Source organism: Carcharodon carcharias, chromosome 5 (assembly GCF_017639515.1).
Source record: "Carcharodon carcharias isolate sCarCar2 chromosome 5, sCarCar2.pri, whole genome shotgun sequence".
NCBI classification, from domain to species: domain Eukaryota; kingdom Metazoa; phylum Chordata; class Chondrichthyes; order Lamniformes; family Lamnidae; genus Carcharodon; species Carcharodon carcharias.
In genome coordinates this window covers 75,151,551-75,175,838 of record NC_054471.1, presented here as the reverse complement: position 1 = coordinate 75,175,838, position 24,288 = coordinate 75,151,551, and the positions used below count along the sequence as shown (strand labels likewise).

Sequence of the window (24,288 nt, the reverse complement as noted above, 5' to 3'; positions counted from 1 at the left end):
AGTCTTTGTTGCCCGATTCTTGACTTGTTAGTCAAACAACCTCTTCTTTCCCGTCCTCAAAGTCATTATTATGAATAAACCTAAAGTGTTGAAAGATGTTTTTTTTTTATTGCCTCCTATGATTTTTCTCCTGGCTCCCAGCATTATCCTGGAACAACATGTCCTCCCCTGGTTTCTGACTCTTTAAGCAGGGGTGCCTTAGGAGTATGAATGCCATGGATGGCACTCTTCAGGCTATGAGTTTGTCAAGTTTGTTGGTTTTATCCAACTGATTTGACAAAGGTTCAGCCAGCTGAAAGTGGGGGTGGGGCGGTGGGGTGGCAGTGGTGGCAGAAGAGTTTGCGACAAGTACAATTAAGTGAGTGCATATACAATGCAAAGCTGTCTGTTTGTACAGTGGATTCAGCTCATGCACCGCTGGATATCATACATCAGGATTATGCATGTGCACCAAATGGACAATTTGCAGCAGTTCACGTCCCTGTTAAACAGGAAGTGGGCATTCAGGTGGCCTCAGATCCACCTTCCTCTGGGCAAGCTTGAAGGGGATGTTCAAAAGCACACTAACAAAATTAGCAAATGTTCAGAACTAGGGGAGGTGTGGGTAAATTTCTATTACTGATTCAAAACACAATGGTGGAATTCAGAGTGTGAGTTTTAAGAAAGGTGAGGAGAACGGCTGGAGAAAAGTTCACATTCCTACCTGGACATATCATGCTGCCAATGAGATGAAAAAAAATAAAATGGTAATCTTTAAGAAAATAGTATTTTGGTATACAAACTGTGGAACAGGGTTCCTAAGGAAATGGTGGGAGCAGTTAGTCAGGATCCATTCAAATTCGACTTCACTCAGAAAATTGAGATACTGTATGTGAGTAATTTGAGACTTGACCTGTGCTAAGTGTGGTCTATTTGGGGGGGGATTAGGTGAGTTTGGACCTCTGGTTTCCAAAGTTCTCCACCACTGGAGTTTTCCTCGTGTCATGTCTGGGACTGTTTTAGGGCGATTGATTGCTATGGTTAGTCAACAAATCCATTGTCATTTTGTCATGCGGCTATCAGGATGGTAGCAGGGGAAGTAGCTAGACCTTGATCCTTTTTCATCCACCAATTCCCATGTTCTAATAACAGTTGAGTCAAAGCTAGTGTTAATCAGTTCAGAGTGTTTTCATCAGTTCTTCCCCAACCACCACAAGTGTGTCAGAGGTGAATTTGTTGGAATGTTCTCATTCAGACACTCCCTGTTTGGTTTATGTTTTACTTCCAATTTACACTGAGGTTATGAGTGAACACCCCAAAAGCTTGCAAGAGCCTTACCCCATTCCAGCTCCACCAACTAGAACTGAGTTATTGCCAGGTTTCCTGTTCCCATGATGAAGATGCATATTTAGCCTTTGCCGTAATTTTATTCACTATCAGTCGTTGGCTTCAAGGAGTGAGAATGCTGTTTCAGGAAAAAGGCTAAACCAGTCTCTGAACCACTCGCTGATTGAAAAAGACTTCTCATATTTGTAAAATTCATGGAATCTTACAGCTCAGGAGGAGACTATTTGGCCCATTGTGCCTGTGCTGACTCTTAGAAAGAGCTATCCAATTAATCCCTCTGCCACATAGACCAGACAATTTTTTTTCCTTTTCAAAGTTAGATGCAGTTCCTTTTTGAAATTTATTATTGAATCTGCTTCCACCAGTCTTTAAGCAACATATTGCAGAACATAACTCACTATGTGAGACATATTCACCTTCTCTTGCCCCTTTTCCCACCCCAAGTTCTTTTGCCAGTTATCTTAAATCTAATAATCAATACTCCTGTCAGTGGAAGCAGTTTCTCCATAGCTACTTTCAAAGCCCATCATAATTTTGCTTTAAAGAAAATAATCCCAGTTTCCCCAGTCTCTCCACATAACTGAAGCTTTTTATCCCTTGTACCATTCTGATAAATAAGTTCTGCACCTTTTTAAATCACTTTGTAAAACTAAATTCCATTTCTGATCTGATTGTGTTGCCATATCTAATGCGTGGGGCTGTCTTTGGAGAACAGTTAAGCAGGAGTGAAGGATTCTGGCTATACCAGGGATGGAAATGGGACATAGACGACACGATCTGGAATGGAACTGAAATTGAAACGTAAATCTGCAGATAAGAAAAGGAAGTTTCTTCCATAGTGTTTAAAATAACCATCTAATGTAATTTACAGAAGCCATGACATCAGTCAATATTACACAGCATAATAAACATATATAAAGGACATTGAAACAATTCACAAGGAGTTAATTTATTTTTGCTAGGGAGATCAGATGTACAGCAAAGTCACAATTTTGACCTTGGGAGAAACAGGTGGTAGGATTGCCAACCCCCCAGGATTGGCCTAGAGACTCCAGGAATTGAACATCAATCTCCAGGCCACTGCTATGTGCAATCCTGGAAAAAAATTATCGGGACATTCAAAAAGATTTTTTGTTTTTGTCATTTTCTTTGAACATTTTTCTTTACCTGATATAAAAATATTGAAAATGAGAAGAAATAGGTTGTTTGGCTGACGGTCAAGGAACATCCAATTAGATTAATCTTTTTGCTTTCCAATTGACATAACAAGGATGGCTGCGTTGGACCATAGGGGCAAGTCATGTGATGAGACCTCCAGGAATACATTTAATCACAGTTGGCAACCCTAAGGGGAGGGAGGGGTTGGTTGTAGGGGTGTTACCGTCATGTCGGGAGGCATCAGGCACTTTTCACGATGCATGGCATTTTAAATGGTCATTCTCTGGCTTCAGAATGGCTGCTCACCCTAGATAACTGGGGCCTGATTGCAGAGGCAAATTCATGGCCTGGTGGTGGTGCCATTGCGATTGTAACCCTGTATTGACTAAGGCCCAAACTATTCTTCTAAACTCAGTAGTTAAAGCTAGCAGCCGCAGGATCACAGCAAGAAGAGGCCCAGATAAATAGATAAAATAATAAGACTTCTACTCATATTACACTTTTCCCAACCTGAGGATGAAGCAAAGCACTTTAGAACCAGTGAAGGGAAAAAGCTGTTTAGCTGACCATCAAGGAGCATCCGGCAATAGTACTGAAGACTTGTGCTCCAGAACTTGCCGTGCCCCTAGCCAAGCTGTTCCAGTACAGCTACAAAACAGGCATCTACCCAAGTGGAAAATTGCCCAGGTATGTCTTGTACACAAAAAGCAGGACAACTCCAACCCGGCCAATTACCATCCCATCAGTCTACTCTTGTTCATCAGTAAAGTAATGGAAGGGGTCATCAACAGTGCTATCAAGTAGCACTTGCTTATCAATAATCTGCTCACTGATGTCCAGTTTAGGTTCCGCCAGGGCCACTCAGCTCCTGACCCCATTACAGCCTTGGTTCAAACATGGACAAAAGAGCTGAACTCCCAAGGTGAGGTGAGAGTGACTGTCCTTGATATCAAGGATGCATTTGACCGAGTGTGGCATCAAGGAGCGCTAGCAAAACTGGAGTCATAGAAACATAGAAAATAAGAGCAGGAGTAGGCCATTTGTCCCTTTTGAGCCTGCTGCGCCATTCATTATGATCATGGCTCATCATCCAACTCAATAGCCTGCTCCTGCTTTTCCCCCATATCCATTGATCCCCTTCGCCCCAAGAGCTATATCTAACTCCTTCTTGAAAACATGCAATGTTTGGCCTCAACTGCTTTCTGTGGTAGCGAACTCCACAGGCTCACCACTCTCCGGGTGAAAAAATTTCTCCTTATCTGAGTCCTAAATGGTCAACCCCGTACCCTCAGACTGTGAACCCTGGTTCTGGGCTCCCCCACCATTGGGAACATCCTTGCTGCATCTACCCTGTCTAGCCCTGTTAGAATTTTATAGGTTTCTATGAGATACCCCCCTCGTTCTGCTGAACTCCAGCAAATATAATCCTGACTGACTCAATCTCACCTCACATGTCAGTCCTGCCATTCCAAGAATCAATGGAATCGGGGGGGATAACTCTCCACTGGCTGGAGTCATACCTAGCACAAAGGAAGATGGTTGTGGTTGTTGGAGGTCATTCATCTCAGCTACCGGACATCACTGCAGGAGCTCCTCGGGGCAGCGTCCTTGGCCCAACCATCTTCAGCTGCTTCATCAATGACCTACCTTCCATCATAAGGTGAGAAGTGGGGATGCTCACTGATGATTGCACAATGTTCAGCTCCATTCGCAACTCCTCAGATACTGAAGCAGTCCATGTCCAATAGCAGCAAGACATGGACAATATCCAGGCTTGGGCTGACAAGTGGTAAGTAACGTTCACACCACACAAGTGTCAGCCAATGACCTTCTCCAACAAGAAAGAATCCAACCATCGCCCCTTAATGTTCAATGGCATTTCCATCACTGAATCCCCCACTAACAACATCCTGGGAGGGTTACCATTGACTAGAAACTGAACTGGACTAACCATATAAATACTGTGGCTACAAGAACAGGTCAGAGGCTAGGAATCATGCGACGAGTAACTCACCTCCTGACTCCCCAAAGCCTGTCCACCACCTACAAGGCACATGTCAAGAGTGTGATGGAATAATCCCCACTTGCCTGGATGTGTGCAGCTCCCACAATACTGAAGAAGCTGGACACCATCCAGGACAAAGCAGCCTGCTTGATTGGCACCGCATCCACAAACTTTCATTCCCTCCGTCACTGACACACAGTAGCAGCAGTATGTACCATCGACAAGATGCACTGCAGGAATTCACCAAGCCTCCTTAGACAGCACCTTCCAAATCCACGATCACTACCATCTAGAAGGACAAGGGCAGCAGATAGATGGGAACATCACCACCTGGAGGTTCCCCTCCAAGTAACTCACCATCCTGACTTGGAAATATATCGCCATTCCTTCACTGTTGCTGGGTCAAAATCCTGGAACTCCCTTCCTAACAGCACTGTGAGTGTACCTACACCATATATGGACTGCAGCAGTTCACCACCACCTTCTCAAGGGCAACTAGGTATGGGCAGTAAATGCTGGTCCAGCCAGCGAAGCCCACATCCCTTGAATGAATTTTTTAAAAAAATGATTAGTCTTTTTGCTTTCCAATTGACGTAGGGTTGGTGTAATCACTGTTGTAATGTAGGAAACATGGCAGCCAATTTACGCACAGCATGCTCCCACCAAAAGCAATGTGATAATGACCAAGTAATCTGTTTCTTTTTGTGATGTTGGTTGAGAGATGAATATTGGCCAGGGCACTGGGGCGAGCTCTCCTGCTCCTCTTCAAAAAGCACCATGGGATCTTTTACGTTCATCTGAGAGAGCAATGGGGAGGTGGGCGGGGGGGCCTCAGTTTTATGTTTCATCTGGAAAAGGCCCTTTTGATGGTGCAGCACTCCCTCAGTACTGCATTGGAAGTGTCAGCAAGGATTTTGCGCTCAAATGTCTGGAGTGGGACTTGAATCCACAAACTTTTGACTCAGTGGTGCAAGTGCTACCCAAAAAGCCATGACTTCTGGTTCTTGCTCAGTACTTGGTCTAGATTGCTTTTCTGTTAGACTGAGATGATGCCCTGCCTATGGGCCAGGTATAGCCATGTTTTGTGTTGAAGCTCTTCTGAAATATTGTTGGACCCAATGGTGAGATAGCAGATCATGAATTGTTGGAGAGGTGGCTGGGCGCTGAGTTGCTGTCCTGCATTGTTGAAATTGCAAATAGTGGCTTCTGTCTTGGCAAAACAAGATTCACATCACAAACCACAATTCTGACTGGGAAATGAACTGTCATTTCAGCAAATGATTGTTGCCAGTACAATTGCAGGATTATTCCACCGAAGGAGGCCATTTGGCCCATCATGCCACTTCCCACTCAGTGGTAAAGCTTATTCAGTTAAGTTCCACTCCCCTATGTTTTCCCCATTGCCCTGTAAGTCTGCCGTTTTAAAGTATATTTCCAATTCCTTATTGAAAGTTAATCCTGAATCCATTTCCACCCTCTTTTCAGGCAGTGCATTCCAGCTCACTAAAACATCAGTGTTAACAAAAAATCTACATAATGTGGTAAATAGAGTGCAGCAGATGGGGTGGGAGTTTTGGCATAAGCTGTGGCTGAACGGCTTAAGCAGCCATTTACAGCATTTGCACAGCTGATGCATCCTTGTGTCATTGCCAACGAGCAGATTTAAGTCTGTGTACCCAATGCACATTTTATTATTTCTTACAGGTGAACCAGGCTCAGCTATTGTAGGGCCTATCATTTTCACAATGTAACTGTTGTACTGAATATATGGTTGGCTGTAAATTACCATTAAAACTAACCGACATTATGTCAAGCTGTTCAGATGTTGGGTCTGGCCTCAGGTTGACCCAATTGGTGGGTTTCCGAATCTTAAGAGGCAAGTTTCTTTTGAGTTGGTGGTGATGTGCACCAGGGAAGAGTTTGGACAGCTTCTGTCCAGGAAATACCAGCGAAATTCAGAGATGAGAAATTTCTGCCCTTTGGTAGAATTCTGCCTTGTCAATTATGGAATCCCACCCTTTGAAATGTTTTTCCAGACCTCTACCTCCCTGTCTAGTTTTTATGGCAGAGTTGTCTTTGAAATATATCACGCTTTAAACATTTTGAAAAGAACACAATGCTACTCTGAGCTTACAAACAGCAGAAAGGGAATAGGCTTGCTAATGATCCTGGCAGAGGAGGGAGGGAGTGTGTGCAGTGGGACTGCCCCGGCTGCCTGTGCAACGTGTTGACCGTGTAGCTTTGTTGGATGTGAGCTGCCGGATGAGCGGGGATTAAATGCAACATGTGAACGTTTCAAAGTGTGGATTCTAGGGATAGCTTTAAAATAGAATGTGACCCAGAGTGTGAGGCAGCTGGCGGAACATCCCTGAGCATGGCTGCTGGATGGGAAGAAATCAGGCAGCTGGCAGGCGACTTCAAGAGAGCGCAGTTTGCAAGCACCATGCAGAGGTACAACAGAGGAACTTTTATTTCCCCTTTCCCCCTGCCGATGGCAGCTGCTTTTCAGGTCCGGCCTGCCCTGGGCAAACTTCTTTTTTCTCCCTCCCCATTAACCCCAGACTCCCTATAGGCAACAACTGATGAGAGTTCCCTTTCAGACCGTTGTGCACCCTTGGCTTGATGGCTCCCCTCTCTCTCGGACCAGTATATGAGAGTTTAGGGGTGGGGGATATTTTTGATGAACTTGCGTGTGCCAACCTAATTTTCTTGGTTATAAAGCACTGGGTAGCAGGCCTTTCCTCTATTTGTACCCCCAGTTCTATTATCTAAAACTGCTTCGCTTTATTGACCAGCAAGGGAAATTAAATACGACCACGTCATTGAAAATTAGTGTAAACAACTACGTTGACAGAAGACAGAGTGTTAAATTTGTAATTTTGTTTTAGCAAACCTTGCAAAATGAGGCAAAAAATATGAATTTTGGTAACATAGTTTAAATTAGTTTGGAGAAATTAGTTACATGATTAAAAGTTCCTATATACATAACAGCAATTTGTATTAAGAAAGGGGCTTCGATGTAATAAAATGGCTGAGGAACATTATAGAACAAAGTATGACGAGACACAGAAGGAGATATTAGGTCAGATGTTCAAAAACTTGGTCAAAAAGATAGATTTTAAGGAGTGTCTTAATGGAGCAAAGCAAGGTAGAGAGGTAGAGGGGCTTAGAGAGGGAATTCCAGAGCTTCAAGCCTTGGCAGTGGAGCGATTTAAAATTGGGGATGCTTGATGTTGGAATTTAAGGAGCACAGATATCTGAGGATTGACGGGGGGGGGGGGGCGCACAGGAGGATTTTACATTCACAGAGTGGGGTGAGGCCATGGAGGAGGGCTTCAAAGACAAGGATAAGTTTTTAACACAGTGGTGTTGCTTAAAAGCCAGCGTAGGTCAGTGAACACAGGCGTGGATAAGTGAACAGGACTTGTTGTGATTAAGAATATGGGTAGCAGAGTTTTGGATGACCAAGTTTATGGAGGATAGAATGTGGGAGACCAGCCAGGACTGCATTAGAATAGTCAAATCTAGAGTTAATGAAGGCATGAATGAGGGTTTGAGCAGCAGATGAGCAGAGGCAGGGATGGAGACAGACGATGTTATAGAAGTGGAAGTAGATGATCAGTTGGCACAGATACCTGACTGGAAACTCATCTTTGGGTCTGAACAATCTGGTTCAGCCTCAGAGAGGGATGAAATTGATGGTTAGGGAACAGAGTTGTCATGGGGACTAAAAAACAACAGGTGAGATTTTCTGGCCCCGCCTGCCACCGGGATCGCCTGGTCCTGCCGAAAGTCATTGGATGTTTGGCTGGGCCACCGAATCTCTGCGGTGGGCCCCACCATGACAAGGCCGGAAAATCCTGGCCTATGACTTCAATCTTCCCTACATTTAACTGGAGGATATTTCTATTCATTGACCAAGTAGTCTGTGAGTTTAGAGACAGTGGAGGGGTTGACAGAGGTGTTGTTGAGGTAAAGCTGGGTGTTGTCAGCAGTGTACGTGTGGAACCTGACATATTTATGATACATGACAGTTGATCAGGGATGAGAAATTTCTGCCTTTTGACAGAATTCTGACTTTTGGATTATGGAATCCACCTTTTAAAGTGTTTTTCCAACCACCGGCGCTTTCTGCGTGGTTCTTTGCATCACTTCACATGTGCGCAACCTGGCACAGGTTTACAGTGTCAAGATAAAGATCTCTGCCCTAGGACTTAAACATGCACTGCTATCTTGCCTACCTGATAAGTTATCTCCCTTAGGTGTGTGATGGCTTCTGTTTATCCCACCAATAGAAAGCACGCTGAATGTTAATACTTTAAAGGGGTAAGTCTCCCTCAATCTCAGTGCCTCCACCTCTTCCTCTCTTTCTTTATGACCCTCCTTAAAAACTACTTCTGACCAAGCATTTAGTCACCCATCCTAATATTTCTTGCTTCCGTGAAGCGCTCTTATCTACATTAAAGGCATAGGTGCGAGTTGTTCTTGAGTGGCATGATGGATTTTGAATGGATCCCTTTACTCCTAGGATCTGCTAAAAAGAAAAACTGAACCAGTCATCAAAGCAACATTTGTACAACTTTTGACACAAGTCTATGAATAAATTTTCACAGTCATGTTCTGGTGTTAGTACATATATAATATATGATGGAGTAAATACTAATTGCACTAAATGCTGAAATATTGAAATGCTGAGGTCACTTTGGTGATTTTATATATGTGTATTGGCCCACAGGCTTGACGGTAATAGAAGGTAAACAAAGGGGAAACTAATGCTTCTACCCACTCAATTCTGCCCGTTTGAAGTAGCCTAGAAGCATTTGCAATTCACTACAGATCATAAAAAGTGTGTCAAGAAGATATAATAATGCTCATAATGTAATTGGAAATTATTTTAAATAGCGTTTAGTGGTGTTTGTGTCTATGTGTGTGTATCTTAATTGGATTAAAGCCAGCTGGTTGAGAGGCTTTAATGTATAGAAGAGAAGTAGGTTTGAAATAGTAAATAGATAAACTTAAGGAAATAGAAGGTGAGGTGCAAAAGGGACAGTTTTCATTTTTAAATAGGCCACTCAAAAGAGCGGGTGAAATATTACATCTAACCAGGTGAAGCTCAGAAACAATGTATTTATTTTTAGAAGCTTACTAGTAAAGTGGGTATCATGAAAGGGTTTATTGTTAGAAGATTTAAAGTTTAAAAAACCCTAGTGACAATGAGAATTTGCATTCAAAGAGGGAAATATGTATAAAGGAAGAGAAGGCTATTGGTAAAAGGAGAAGAGATTTTAAAATCTAGAGCCTCCAGCCGGTAAGCCTCAAGTCTGTCTGCAAGGACTCACAGCTCAAAGAAACTCATTTTGAATGTGACTGTCCAGGGTGTGCTTTGCCAGAGGTCTGTTTAAATCTATGTATCTTGCTATTGCCTTACCGGGAGTCTGAGAGTCAAATTAATTGGAGGATTTTTGTAGTTATTACAGTACTAATTTTGTAGACATATGTATGTGCTTACGATCTTTCTTATATTAATAAATGTTTAATTTAGTTTTATAAAACAACCTCTTGAAACTTGATGGTCTTATTAGTACTGAATTCAAAACCTGCATCTTGAAGCATACAAATTGCAAAAATGGATTATGACAGTTGTTTCAAGTTTCCCTCTGGGATTTGAACAACTCAGCCTTTACCATTGGTTGTGTCATAATAAGTGCTTTAACTTTTCCTGTCCCTCATGCTGCTGTGACTTCGCCAGTTTGTACTATAACGTGTTCATGATTCTTTGTCACAAAAATTTTTCAGACCTTTTCGCCTTCACCCATTCTCATCTCTGGATACTATTTATTAACATCAGACTTTGTTCTTCAGATCTCTGACATCCATGTTACTGGGGAGTCTGAGGACATGTCGGCCAAGGAGAAGTTGTTATTGTGGTCACAACAGACAACGGAGGGTTATGCTGGAGTCAGATGTGAGAACTTCACTTCATGCTGGAGAGATGGCAGATTATTTAATGCAATCATTCATAAATACAGGTACTGCTTTCGCATATCTGGGAGGCAAATACTGCTTTGCTTTCATAGCTTTTTCATGTTTCAATTTAAGAATATGAAGTGTATAACCTTTTTTTCTATATTTGTTCCTGAGATGTGAGCATTGCTGGCAAGGCCAGAATACAGGACACTTTTCCTTGTTATACTTGTATCAGTCATAAATATAAGATAATAAGTTCAATGGCGAATTCAGGAAAAATTTCTTTACCCAGAGAATAACAAAAATATGAAACTCAGTACCACAAGGAGTAATTGAGATAAATAGTATAAATGCATTTAAGGGGAAACTGGATGAATGCAGTACTTGAGAGAGAAATGCTGATAGGGAGAGTTGAACTAAGGTGGGAGGAGGATCTTGTAGATTGTTAACACCAGTGAAGCTCAGTTAATTGAATGGACTGTTTCTGTGCTGTATAAATGATATGAACCTGGTGAAATGTTCGAACAAAGTTCAACGAGTGCCAGTGTAGTGAAATCAGAAAATGCTGGAAAAAGCTTAGCAGATTACACAGCATCTGTGGAGAAGTAAACAGAGTTGACGTTTCAGAGTGCTGATTTTTTGAAAGCAAGTAGAGGCAGGGAAAAGGAGAACGAGAGGAGGAAAGAACAAAGGGGAAGATTGGCCAGACAAGAGAAGGGAAACAGAAAGCAATGAAGATGAACAAGTTAAAAGAGAGAAACAGCGATCCCGTTGGAGAAAAGATCAGAACTTCAAAGTATGCATCCCTGGAAGAGAATTGGTCATGAACTAAACACTAAAGCAAAAGCAAAATTCTGCAATGCCAGAAATCCAAAGTAAGTATTGAAGTGCTGGGTGTGTTTGCTGCTTTAGATTAATAAAGCTATCATTTAGTAAAGCAGTTGTGACCCAATCTGTTCATGCTTACAAATAATTAAAGATTTGGGAATGGACTTTGGACTTTGATGCAAGTTTAGAAATTGTACTTTTAGATTGACCTTTAGGGTAGACATCACATCTGGCGAAGGAAGGTCCCTGGTCTATTCTGGATTTTCTGATCTCAGAAGGATATGGTAAGAAATGACAATTAATTTCTGCAATCTTGACCTGGTGAGGGCAAAGGTGGTGGCAGGTGAGAACAGGATCTTGCTCACCTCTGCTGGCCTCCTAAAGGTTTGCTAGCATTTCGCATCCAAGTCACATTTTAAGAAGGGTCATTTCGACGGAGAAAAGGGCAGCTGGCATTATGAAACAGTGCCCACATGAGTCCGCACCATTATGAGGAAAATTCAGTGCTAATTTGAAGGGCAAGGATTGTTGATCTGAAGTTTGTCAATTGCACTGGCCCTAATATAGCATTCCTGTTTTCAGTGCTTTATTTTACAGTGTTTATGTTTGTTGGTTGACCAAGCCATTCCCAATTGAAGCTAAATTTCTGTGACTTCAGGAGGGAATGACTTATTCGAGCGTTCCTCTGGTCAGTACCTCGATGTCCCCTTTCATGACCCTAAGCTCACCCAAAACTCTGCTGGCAAAATCCTAACTTGCACCAAGTCCCATTCACCCATCACCCCTGTGCTCGCTTATGAATATTGAAACTTAGTCCACCAGTGCCTCGAATTTTAAAACATTTATCCCTGTGTTCAAATTCCTCCATGGCCTCGTCCATCTCTATCCCTGTGACCTACAACCAAACCCTCCGAGATCTCTGTATTCCTCCAATTCTGACCTCTTGCCTGTCTTCCACTCTTGAGACAGGAAGAACACAGTAATTTTATGACCCTTTGTGTTTAAAAAAATGAGCTTCCCTGAAACAATACTTCACATGGCGAACTGTTGCAAAGTGAAATTTTACTTTTTCTTTTGTTTTTGTTATGTCTATGTAAAAGAATACCTGCACTATCCTTCCAAGGGAAAGTTAAAGGGAATTTTGTTTATTCGTAAGACCTTTCCTCTGAGTTCTGTTTTGAAAGTGTCAGTGGGATGGAATTCCATAAATTGCCTTTTCGTTACAGAAACAATAATTGTGTTATGTAAAATTGTCACGGTTGGGTAATCGGTGGTTTTTATGATTGATGTTGTTAGTAATATTGCAGTTGGAATAATTGTTTCTGCCTGGGTGTGTGCTAGATCTAGCAGTGAAGGTACAGTTTTCAGATGATGTGAGGCACACAAGAAATGGTTGTCAGGCAATTATCTGGTTAAAATATTGCATAAGAACCTTGCAATGATGCAAAGACGCACAATTGGGGGTGGCAGAAACCAACATTAACATGCTTTGGCCCATCCAGTCAATCATTTGAAACCCCCCATAATGTTTCTTAATATGATTCTGCAGCTGATAGCCCTGGATCCTTTTTACCAGCAGAAATTCATCCAGTTTGTTTTATAAAGAAATCTGCATTGTTTTCAGTTCCACCTTTTTTTCTCCCTCCTATTCAAGAAAAAATTCTGTTGTCTCAATTTCTTTTTAATTGGAAATGCTTCACTTTAAACTGTGTTCCCTTGCCCATCAAAGAAAGACTCCCATTCATAAAGCACCTTAGCACAACCTCAGGATGTCCCAAATTGCTTCACAACCAATTAAGTACCTTTGAAGTGTAGCCACTGTAGGGAATCGTTGTAGACAATTTGCGCAAAGCTTCCATAAGCTTTAGTTAGATAAATGACCAGCGTAGGTTCCAAGCATACGTTGAGGGATTAAAAGTGCAATGTGCCTTGTGTCTGAGTTCCTGCAACTAGCATTGGAAACTTTCAGCTGGGAATGTGTGAAGTTGGAATTATTTGGCATCTGAGTGTGAGCATTCCTCACCTTGATGAACAAAAAATCAAACCGAGTCTCCTTGAAGACGTTGTGCAAGCCACGTTTATTTGTTTAGAGAGGATTTGTGACTAAAGAGCTGGATCCTTTCTTACATGGTAACATCACATAAGCAACTGCATAGTGTTCCAGTGCAGTTCATGCCATTGAATCATGGTTTGTGTACAAGTGAAGAGCAAAGATTGTGAAGTTCTAAAAGATCGTTTATGCTGGAGTATTTTGTCCAATTCAAAGCATCACACTTTAGGATGGCTGTCAAGCCTTTAGAGAGAGTGCAGAGGACATTTACTGGAACATATCAGGGATGAGGGACTTCAGTAATGTGGAGAAACCAGAGAAGCTGGGCTTGTTCTCCCTAATGCAGAGAAGGGTAAGAGGAGATTTCATAGAGGCATTCAAAATCATGAAGTGTTTTAATAGAGTAAATAAAGAAACTTTCCACTGAAAGATGGTCACCGATTTAAGAGGGGCGATGCAATTTTTTTTTCGTTTAGCAAGTTGTTATGAGCTGGAAGATGCCTAAAAGGGTGGAGGAAGCAAATTCAATAGTAACTTTCAAAAAGGGAATTAGATTTTAAAAAACTCAGGGCTTTGGGGAAAGAACAGGGGAGTTTGATGAATAAGATAGCTCTTTCCAAGAGCCAGCATATGTCATAAGGTGCTATGAACTCCAGTATAATCCTTCCATAATCCATATATATGCACATATTTAGTTTTGGATTCTTTGGTAGGTCTGTCATACATTGTAATTGCTGGCACATTTCAGCTTTAGCTCTGATTTGCTGATCTGTATACCTAGTGTAATTGTCTTCAATCTTCTATCATCTCTCCTACACTGGAGCCCAAGTATAGAATGAGAAAATGTCACCTGGCATTGACTCATCTGAAAGTTCTGCGTAAAAACTCTCTGGTTCAAAAGACAAGAAAAGGATATTCCAGAATATTTATTCATCCTCACGTTTCAATGACTCTTCACGGGAATTCGCTGTGATGCCAAGGAACTAATCGAAGAAGAGCAGGGGAATTCTACCAGTGCCCTCATTTATCCTAAACCAGATTATCTGGTCATTTATCCCATTGTGCATAGCATGATCTTACAAACAGCAATTTGTCTGCCATATATTCCTAATTACAGCATTGGCAACATTTCTAAAGGAGGCCGTGCGGTATTTTGAGACTTCTTCAGATTGTGAACAATATATAAACGCAAATTCTGTTTGCTTTTTAGATCGATTTTCTTTCTTACACCATTGAATTTAGCTTATAGGAAGTATTTAAATATGACCCCCTTATACAATGTAATCATGCAACACAATTGGAATTCTCTGATTTTGTGACAGATGTGTTGAAGGAGGCTTATTGTTTTGCTATAATATGCCCAAACTTGCTTCATCCTTGGCTAGGCTGAACACTCAGATATTTTTTTACACTGTATCTAATTGCTTCATTGCTTGTTCAAGCAGATGCCTGAGTGTATCTCCCAGGTTTATAATATTTGGCACCTGAAGACCCCTTAAAGCAGCTCATGGTGAAATGTTGCACCATGTGTTTAATAATAAGTGGTGTTAGGCATTTGGGTGATCCCAATTTTCAAGCTTTGATTCAAGCTGTTTGTGTGAGACCATCCAAATGGTGATTTATTTAAGCAGGTGAGCTTTTGGGATGCTCGTTCTTGGTTGAGTCAGATTCATTACAGCCATTCAGTTGAGACCGTACCCTGTTGTTGCTTTCTTCTTTGTAGCGTGCAGATAGAAAAGAAAGAGCTTGCATTTATATAGGGCCTTTCATGACCTTGGGATGTCTGAAAGCACTTCGCAGCCAATGAAGTGTTCTGGTAGCTATAATGTAGGAAACATGCCAGCTAATTTGTGCACAGCAAGCCCCCACAAATGACAATGAAATTAATGACCAAATCATCTGTTTTACTGATGAGGGAGACATGTAAGCTCAGAATGCCAGGGAGAACTCCCTTGCTTTTCGTCGAGTAATGTCATGGAATGTTTCACACCTGCCTGGAAGGGTAGACAGGCCTTCGGTTTAACATCTTATCTGAAAGATGCCACCTCCAACAGTGCAGCACTTTTTCAGTACTGTTCCTTCTGGGTGGTGAAGGTTGAGCGTTTTGGAGTTGTAGATGAAGAAGCTTTTGCTTGTGCTATGGTGCTTCTTGCAGACAGTACACTTCAGAAACAGTACACTGGTGGCAGAGGAGTGGTGGATATTTAGACAATTGGAGAGATTTTGATCAAGCAGATTGCTTTCTACTGGCTGATGTCGAACTTCTAGAGTGTAGTTGGAACTGCATTCATCAGTCAAGAGGGGACTAATCCACCACACTCCTAATTTGTGTCTTGTTGATGGTGAATAGGATTTGCAGAGTCAGAAGATGAATAAATTGCATAATTCCCCTCCTCAGACATTTATATGGCTGGCCCAATATGTTTCTTTAATGGGCAACTCCCAAGGATGTTGATGTTGGGGAACTTGACAATGGTTTGAATGTCAAGAGCACAAGAAGTAGGAGCAGGAGTACATCATATGGCAATGAAGCATCCACAACCCTCTGGCATTGGGAATTTTAAAGATTCACAACCCTTTGGGTGAAGTAATTTCCCCTCATCCCAGTCTTAAATGATCACCCCCCTTATCCTGCGATTGCGACCTCATGTTTTAGATTCCCCGATCAGCATGAAGAATCTTTCAGCATCTACCCTATCAAGCCCCTTCAGAATCTTGTATGTTTTAATGAGATCATCTTGCATTCTTCTAAACTCCAGAGAATATAGCCCCAATTTACTCAGCCTCCCGTCATCCCGAGGACCAACCTAGCGAACTTTCATTGTATTCCTTCCAAATATGGAGATCTTCCCTTAAATATGGAAACCAAAACTGCAGTATTCTAGGTGTGGTCTCACCAAAATCCTGTACAATTGTAGCAAACTTCTTTGTTTTTGTACTCCAATCCCCCTTGCAATAAAGATCAAGATGCTATTTGCCTTCCCAATTGCTTGCTGTACCTGTATGCTAATTTTCTGCATTCCTTATACGAGTACGCCAAGTCTCTCTGAACATCAACACTCACCTGTTTCACACCTTTAATAAAAACTCTGCTTTTTAATCTTCAAACTGAAGAGAATAGCTTCATGCTTCCCACATTATACTCTATCTGTCATCCTGTTGCCCGCTTACTTAACCTTGCTATATCTCTTTGCAGTCTCTGTGTCGTCCCCGCAACTTACCTTTCCACCTAGCTTTGTGTCATCAGCAAACTTAGATGCATTACTCTTTGTCTGTGAAGTTGTAATATGGATATAAATAGCTGAGGCCCCAGCGTTGATCCTTGCAGAACTCCATTAGTCATCGCCTGCCCTTTTGAAAATGCTCAATTTATGCCCGCTCTTTGCCTCCTGTACATTAACCAATCTTCTACCCATGCTAATATATTACCCCCAACTCTATGAGCCCTCACCTTGCCTGTTAGCCTTTTGTATGGCTCACTTGAAAATCCAGGTGTATTCATCGATTGGTTCCCCTTTATCCTACTTGTTGCATCTTCAAGAAACTAATAAATTTGTCAAGCAGGATTTCCCTTTTGTAAAACCATGTTGACTTATTCTAATCATATTATACTTTTCTAAGTGCATTAAGATTTCCTTTCATAATAGACCCCCGCACTTTCCCAACGACTGATGGTAAGCTCACTGACCTGTAGTTTCCTCTTTTCTCTCTCCCTCCTTTCTTGAAAAGCGGTGTTATATTAGCCAACTTCTAACCTGATGGGACTGTTCCCGATTCTCAGGAATTTTGGAAAATCATGGCTAGTGAAACTACTATATTTTCAGCTATCTCTTTTAGAACCCTAGGGTGTAAGCCATCAGGTCCAAAGATTTGTGGAATTTCAGTCCCTTGAGTTTCTCCAATACTTGTCCTCTGCTGATATTAATTACTTTAGTTTCTTCATTTTTTTAGCCCGTAGGTTACCCTCTATTTCTGGTATGCAATTTGTGTCTGTTTTCACAATAGAAGACATAAAATATTCGCTCAATATCTCTGCCATTTCCTCATTCCCCATGATAATTTCTCCTGTTTCTGCTTCGAAGGGACCAATGTTTACTTTGGCTACTCTCTTTTTATACATCTACAAAAGCTCTTATAACCTGTTTTTATATTTCTGGCTAGTTTACTCTTACATTCTATTTTATCCCTTTTTATCAAGTTTTTGGTGGCCCTTTACCAGTTTCTAAAACACTCCCAACCCCCATATTTGCTACTGTTCTTTGCAACATTACAAGCCTTTACTTTAAATCTGATACTATCCTTAACCTCCTTAGTAATCCACGGATGGATCTTTCTTGCTGAGCTTTTGTTTTTCAGTGGAATGTATTTTTGTTGAACATTTTGAATTATTTCTCTAACTGTTTCCCATCGTTTATTTACTGCCATACCTGTTAATATATTTACCTAATCAACCCTGGTTCTCCCCTCATGCTTATATAATTGGCTTTGTTTATAATTGTAGTATGTCACTTTCAAGATTAACATGGAATTCAATGGTGTTATGATCACTATTTCCCAGTGGATCTTTCACTGTGACGTTAATAATTAACTCTGTCTTTTACCTAATTCTAGGTCTAAGATGGCTTCATCCCTAGTCGGTTCCACAATGTATTGCTCCAAGAAACTGTCACAGACTTTCCACAAACTAATGTTCTTGACCAGTCTGCCAATTTTATTGTCCCAGTTTATATGACGATTAAAGTTCCCCACAATTATTACACTACCTTTGTTACAAGCTCCAATGATGTCTTGTTTAATGCTCTGTCCAATGGTATAACTACTGTTCGGGGCCTTTAAACTATTCCCACCAGCATCTTCTGAGTCTTGCAATGATCTTCAGAGGCAGATCCTTTCTTACTAATGTCCGTAAGTCATCCTTTACTATCAGTGCTACCTCTCCTCCTTTGTCATTCTGCCTGTCTTTCCAAAATATTGTTAGCCCTGGAACATTTATTTCCTAACCTCGATCGCCTTGCAACCATGTCTCTGTGAGGGAAATTAAATATAAAACCATTTATGTCTTTGTGCTACTAGTTCATCTGTCTTATTGCAGATGCTTCATGAATTCAGATGAAGAACCATTAATTTCATTTTTTACCACCGTTCCCAACATTGACCACATTAGCTCATGTATGATTTATGTTAAACTCTGTCTCCTTTCCTGTCCCACTCTGTTTGTCTTTATCCACCTTGTTCCATTGCCTCAACCTTTCTCTTTGGGCTTCTAAGTCTCTCTTCACTTGAATCCTCTCCTATCACTGTTAGTTTAATGCCCTGGCCACAGCCGAGTTATACAATCAGCCAGGACACTGGTCCCAGCCCATTGTTACAGTGCACAGTTATGACATTACACATTTTTTAAGAGTTGCCTTTAAAAACCTTGAACTTTTTTTTAAAGAGGAACAAAATGGATTCTGAAGGTCATGTGACTTCTCTTGTGGAATCAACCCCTATCATGCAGATTTGGACCAAACTCTTTACCTCAAGAGGATTCACAAAAGACAGTTGGAATTCAGTGGGTCCTCAAAACAGACTAAGATAGGGATTGGGCTAACTAGTTTCCTTTTTTGGAACTTGATTGAGCATTGTTGAGACAATGGCCATCCTGGTTTGCTTGCAATAAAAGCATAGAAATGGTGGGCAAGCTACCTACAAAAAGCACAGAGAACCATCTTAAAGAAGCTTCAACTCAGGGAGAGACAGAGAAAGGCATCTAAAATAGTCACTGGTCTGCTGTTAAGTAAACTAGGCAGCTAGAAATGCCGTGCCTGCAGAACAGAAGTAAGAAACTTTCTCCCCTCCCTGCAAACCTGATTCTACCTTTAAAGCTCACCTACGAAAGCAACTTCCAGCAATTTAACTGCGGTAGCCATCCCACCTGCAGAGGCAACCCTACAACCTCAAGACCTTCGCTTCAACTTCAAAACATATCAGGCCTATGCCGAATATAAACTGAATTGTTTCATTTTTTATAAGTATGGTTTTTAAAAATCTTCCTCAGGAACTAAACTTTGCGAGTTTACATGTGTCTGTAACTTGTTTTTTCCTAAGGAACTTCCAGACCAATTGCGTGACATAAGCTAACCTTTTCCTTTTAAGTAAAAAGGTTTTGTTGCTGGGCTAATTTTAAATTGAATTTCTCACTCCAGGGTTAAAATATACACACTCACATAGAAATACAATGTTCACAGGTGACTTTGAGGAAATACCATTTTAAAACATCTGTGACACCAGTTTAAGTGAAACCCATCTTGATGGAATAGTTCTGTTCTGATGCCTGTGCCCCATGAATTGAAATCCATTCTTCCCACAATTTAGTTCTCTACTCTGCTTGACCCTATGCTAATTGGCACGTGGCGCAATAACGATCCAGAGATGTTCTGCATTTTAATTTGGACCCAAACTCCTCAAATCCTCTTAGCAGAACATCATTCCTGATTCTACCTATGTCATTGGCTTGCACGTGGACCACGACAACTGGATTCCACACTCCCAGCTGTGAAGAGATGCCCTTAACCCTGGTATCAGGCAGGCAGCACGAACTTTGGATCTCCCTGTAGCAGCTGCAGAGTACATTATTTGTCTCCTAGTAGCACACTGTCTCCTAATGCTACCACATTCCTTTTTGCCTTTTCGCCCTTTGCCCAACACCCCCCCCCCACCCACCCAAACCCTGAAGGCATCCTGTGCCATGGTGCCATGGTCAGTCCACTCAGCTTCCTCTCATCCACACAGGTAGCGAACACCTTGTTAAATGAAGTCAGGGGTCGAGGCTCCTGTATCATTACATGCTGGTCCCAGCTATCTGCCTGACTCACAGTCACACCCTCCTGTCCCTTACCATTGACCAACTCTGAAGCTGTATCTAATCTAAGGGGTATGATTGCCTCCTGGAACAAAGCATCCCAGTAACTCTCCCTCGCTGATGCTCCTCATTGTCTGCAACTCTGACTGCACCTCAGCACCTCTAAGTTAAAGTTGTGTAAGTTGCAGACATTTAATGCAGATATGGTTATCAGGGATTGCACTGCATTCCAGATTCCCACAGGCTGCAGTCATGGCACACCACCATCTCTGCCATGTCTGTTTATTCTTATTTATTCAACTAGTTAATTAACTTTTATTACTTTACACAGCCAGGTAATAGAAAGTTACTCTCTCCTAGCTTGGAGACAAAGGAAGAAAAATCACCAGCTATTGGAGACAGAAAAAAGGTAGAAAAAGGAGCATCTCTTACCCCTCTGCACCAGAAATTCTCATGTGAATCAAATTCCCAATTTTGCAGTCGGTCAGAGACTAACACTTAACCCAAAGTTAAACTTGATAAAAACTTAACAGAAATTCCCACTTGATTCAAATTCACAACTTCACATTCAGCCTACGTCACACTCAGATGTAGTCTCCTCTCCATGTGTCTCCTTCCTCCATGCTGTTTGCAAACCTGGCTGCTTTTACAGAGAACTGATGAGTCACTCCCAAGTTGCAATGCTCGCTCTGTTTCCTGCTACAATGGTTAACAAGGCAACCATTTTCAGCTAATTGACAGAAAACTGCCATTGCCAGGCAGCTCCTTTAACTAGCTACATAACTAGCTTGTAGATTCTATGTCAGAGTCTGGCTCATAATCTAAATTTAAACTTGAGAAAAACTTATCTGAAATTCCCTCATGAACCAAATTCTTGACTCAGTCTGCTTCACACTCCAGCGTCATCTCCTCTCTGTGTGTCCTCTTATAAGAGGAGATGGTTTAACTTTCTCTTGTTGGAGATAATCATTGTCTGGAACTTATACAGCACAAATGTTGCTTGCTACTTAGCCAGGACTAGGATGTTCCCCACGTTTTGTTGCTTGTGGGCGTGGACTGCTTCAGTATCTGTGGAATTGCAAATGGTGCTGAACACTGTGCAATCATCATTGAACATCTCCACTTCTAACCTTCTGATGGTTAGAAGGTCATCACTGAAGCAGCTGAAGATGGTTGGGCCTGGAGCACTGGCCTGTGGAACTCTTGTAGTGATGTCCTGGGACTGAGAGAGTTGGCTGCATTCATCATGGCCATCATCCTTTGCTCTGAATATGATTGCAGCTAGTGAAGTTACCTCCTAATCCTCATTGACTTCCGTTTTACCAGGTCCCTTTGGTGTCACACTCGCTGAAATGCTACCATGTTGAGGGTTGCCACTCCTGCTTCATTTTTGGAATTCTGGTTTTCTGTCCCAAGTTTAGACCAAGGCTGAGTGGTCCATTTGATTTAATCTGGTCATCCTCTGAAAAGCTTTGATAGAAAGGGGTAGCTTGCTCACATCAGAGTGAAGTTAAGAGTCAGCCACTTTAGTGTGTGGACTGGAGTCACAGAGATTGAACTTGGACGGATGGCATGTTTCCTTTGCAATAGTGAGCCAAAATACATTACTAAATCAAAAAGGAATTTTGGACTCCATATTTTGCTCCTAAACACTGGGACAGTTTGATATTTTGATAATTCCAAGCCAATTTAGTTGCTCTATCCTGTTTAAAAATAACTTGCCTTATTTTACTCCTTATTTGCTGGCTCGAGAGCTTAGGTACCAAACTTAGAATCTACTAAGCAGTCACGCCAGTGCAATCCTGAGGGAGTACTGCATTGTTTGAGACGCTGACCTTCTCATGAGATATTAAACCAATGTCTGACCTCTCAGATGGAAGTAAAGATTTTGATAGCAATATTTCAAAGAAGAACTGGGGATATTTCCTTGGCCTCCTGACCAATATTTACCCTCCACCAACATCTGTATTTCACATTTTTATTTATCACATTACTATTGGGGAGAGCTAGCTGTGTGCAAATTGGCTATCTGGTTTCCTACAATACAAATGTGATTACACTTCACAGGTGCATCATTATCTCCCTCTCTCCCATTCCCTGTACTTTCATACACCCTTGCTCATTCTCACTCTCTCTCTGCCCCTCCCACTGTCGCACCCTCTCATGTGCGCTGTCTCCCACTGTTGCACCTTGCACATGCCCTCTCTCTCCTACTATCACACCCCCTCATGTGTGTTCTCTCTCCCACTGTCACTCCCTCTCGCGCTCCCTCTCCCTCTCCCACTGTCACACCCTCTCTCACGCACTGTCTCTCTCCCACTGGCGCACCCCCTTGCACCTGCTCTCCCACTGTTGAACCCTCTTGCGCGCCCATCTCTTCTACAACTGCACCCTCTCATGCGGTCTCTCTCTCACTGTTGCACGCCCTCATGTGTGTTCTCACTCTCCCACCAGTTGCACCCTCTTGTGCACACCCACTCTCTCCCACTGCCACACACTCTCGTGCATGCCCTCTCCCACTATCACACTCTCGTGCATGCCCTCTCCCACTATCACACCCTCTTGCACGCCTCTCCCACTATCACACCCCCTTGCATGCTCTCTCTGTCACTATCACCCCCTCTTGCACGTGCGCTCTCTCTCCCCTATAGTCCCAACCTCTTGCATGCCCATCTCTTCTACTGTCACACCCTGTCGCACGCATTGTCTCTCTCCCACTGTCACATCCCCTGATGCATGCTCCCTCTGCTACTGTTGCAGCCCCTCATGTGTGCTCTGTCTCCCAGTGTTGCACTCCCTCACTTGTGCTCTCTCTCCCACAGTTGTACCCCCTTGCTGGCCCATCTCTCCCACTAGCATACCCTCTTGCATGTGCTATCTGTCTCCCACTGTTGTACCCTATTGTGTTCGCCCTCTCTTGCTGCTGTCACATCTTCTCGCGCATGCTCCCACCCCCACACGCCCCCTCCCCCGCTCTCGCATGCACTCCCTTCCCTGCACGCTTGTTCCCCGCTCTCGTCCATGCCCTCCCCAGCTCCCATGCTCGCGCTCCCTTATTAAGTTACATAATTTGATGAAAGATTTTGAGAGATAGCTAAACAGCCAATGCTTTGTGGACTGTGAAGCGATGAAAGGGAGACTGAGCAAATGTTAACTGAAGTATGACACAAGGTACATCTGGATTTCATTAGAAATGATCCTTTATATGAACTTGGGAAAAGAATTTGATTAGGTAATCTGTTCCGCACAGAAGTAAATTCTAAGAAAATGTTGAGAATCTGCCTGTTGTACAGCATCCGAGCTCCTATCCTCGATTTCCAAAATCATTGTCTTGGTTTATCCACAGTATTTGCGTTTCTTTTACTTGTTAAAAATCAATGCTGTTGACATAAGCAGCAACTGGTATTAACAATTGTTGTCGACCATGGCTCCTTAAGGAGCACTCTTTATTTAATCAGAATGTTGGAAGCTCAAATCTCACTCTAGGATTTGAACACCCATTCTAGGCTGATATTCCCTGTGTTGCACTGTCTGAAATGCTATTTTCCAGTTGAAATGTTAAGCCAAGGTCCCTTCTGCCCACCTTCTCAGTTGGATGAAAGATCCCATAGCACGATTTTGAAGAAGATCAGGGGAGTTCTCCCCGGTGTCCTGGCCAAAGTTTATCCCTCAATCAGCATCACCAAAACAGAATAACTGGTCAATTATCTCATTACTATTTATGCAACATTGCTAAGTACAAATTGGCTTCCATATATCTTTGGCTTAAAACTATATACCAATAGTTCCGATTGAAGCTTTCACTGTTGTCATGGCAACTGACTCGCCCTGTCCGTGTTGCCTCTTTGTTGTTCTCCAATTTTTTTCCAATTATACATTTGATATTTCTATAAATTGCTGTATTTTGAGCGTAGTCATAGTAACGTGGAACAAGAATAGGCAATCAGCCTGTTTGTTTTGTCATTCAATTCTATCACAGCTGATCTGTATCTTAATTCCATTTGCCTTGATTTCATAAACCTTAATATCCTTGCATGATGAATTCCAATACTTACCTTAGTTTGAAGTTCAGAGGTTTATGATGATAAATTCTTGTAAAGAAACCTTCAC

The 24,288-nt window shown here is 42.1% G+C and overlaps 1 protein-coding gene across 4 annotated transcripts in view; it reads left to right on the top strand.

The window, feature by feature from the left end:
- The window catches only part of dst (dystonin), a 576,136-nt gene that overhangs the window by 224,537 nt on the left and 327,311 nt on the right, over positions 1–24,288 (top strand). For all 4 annotated transcript variants that reach the window (XM_041188904.1, XM_041188906.1, XM_041188907.1 and 1 more), the window contains one exon: positions 10,352–10,518. In XM_041188904.1, coding sequence (XP_041044838.1) covers positions 10,352–10,518 — 167 coding nt within the window. The remainder of the gene's footprint in view (positions 1–10,351; positions 10,519–24,288) is intronic.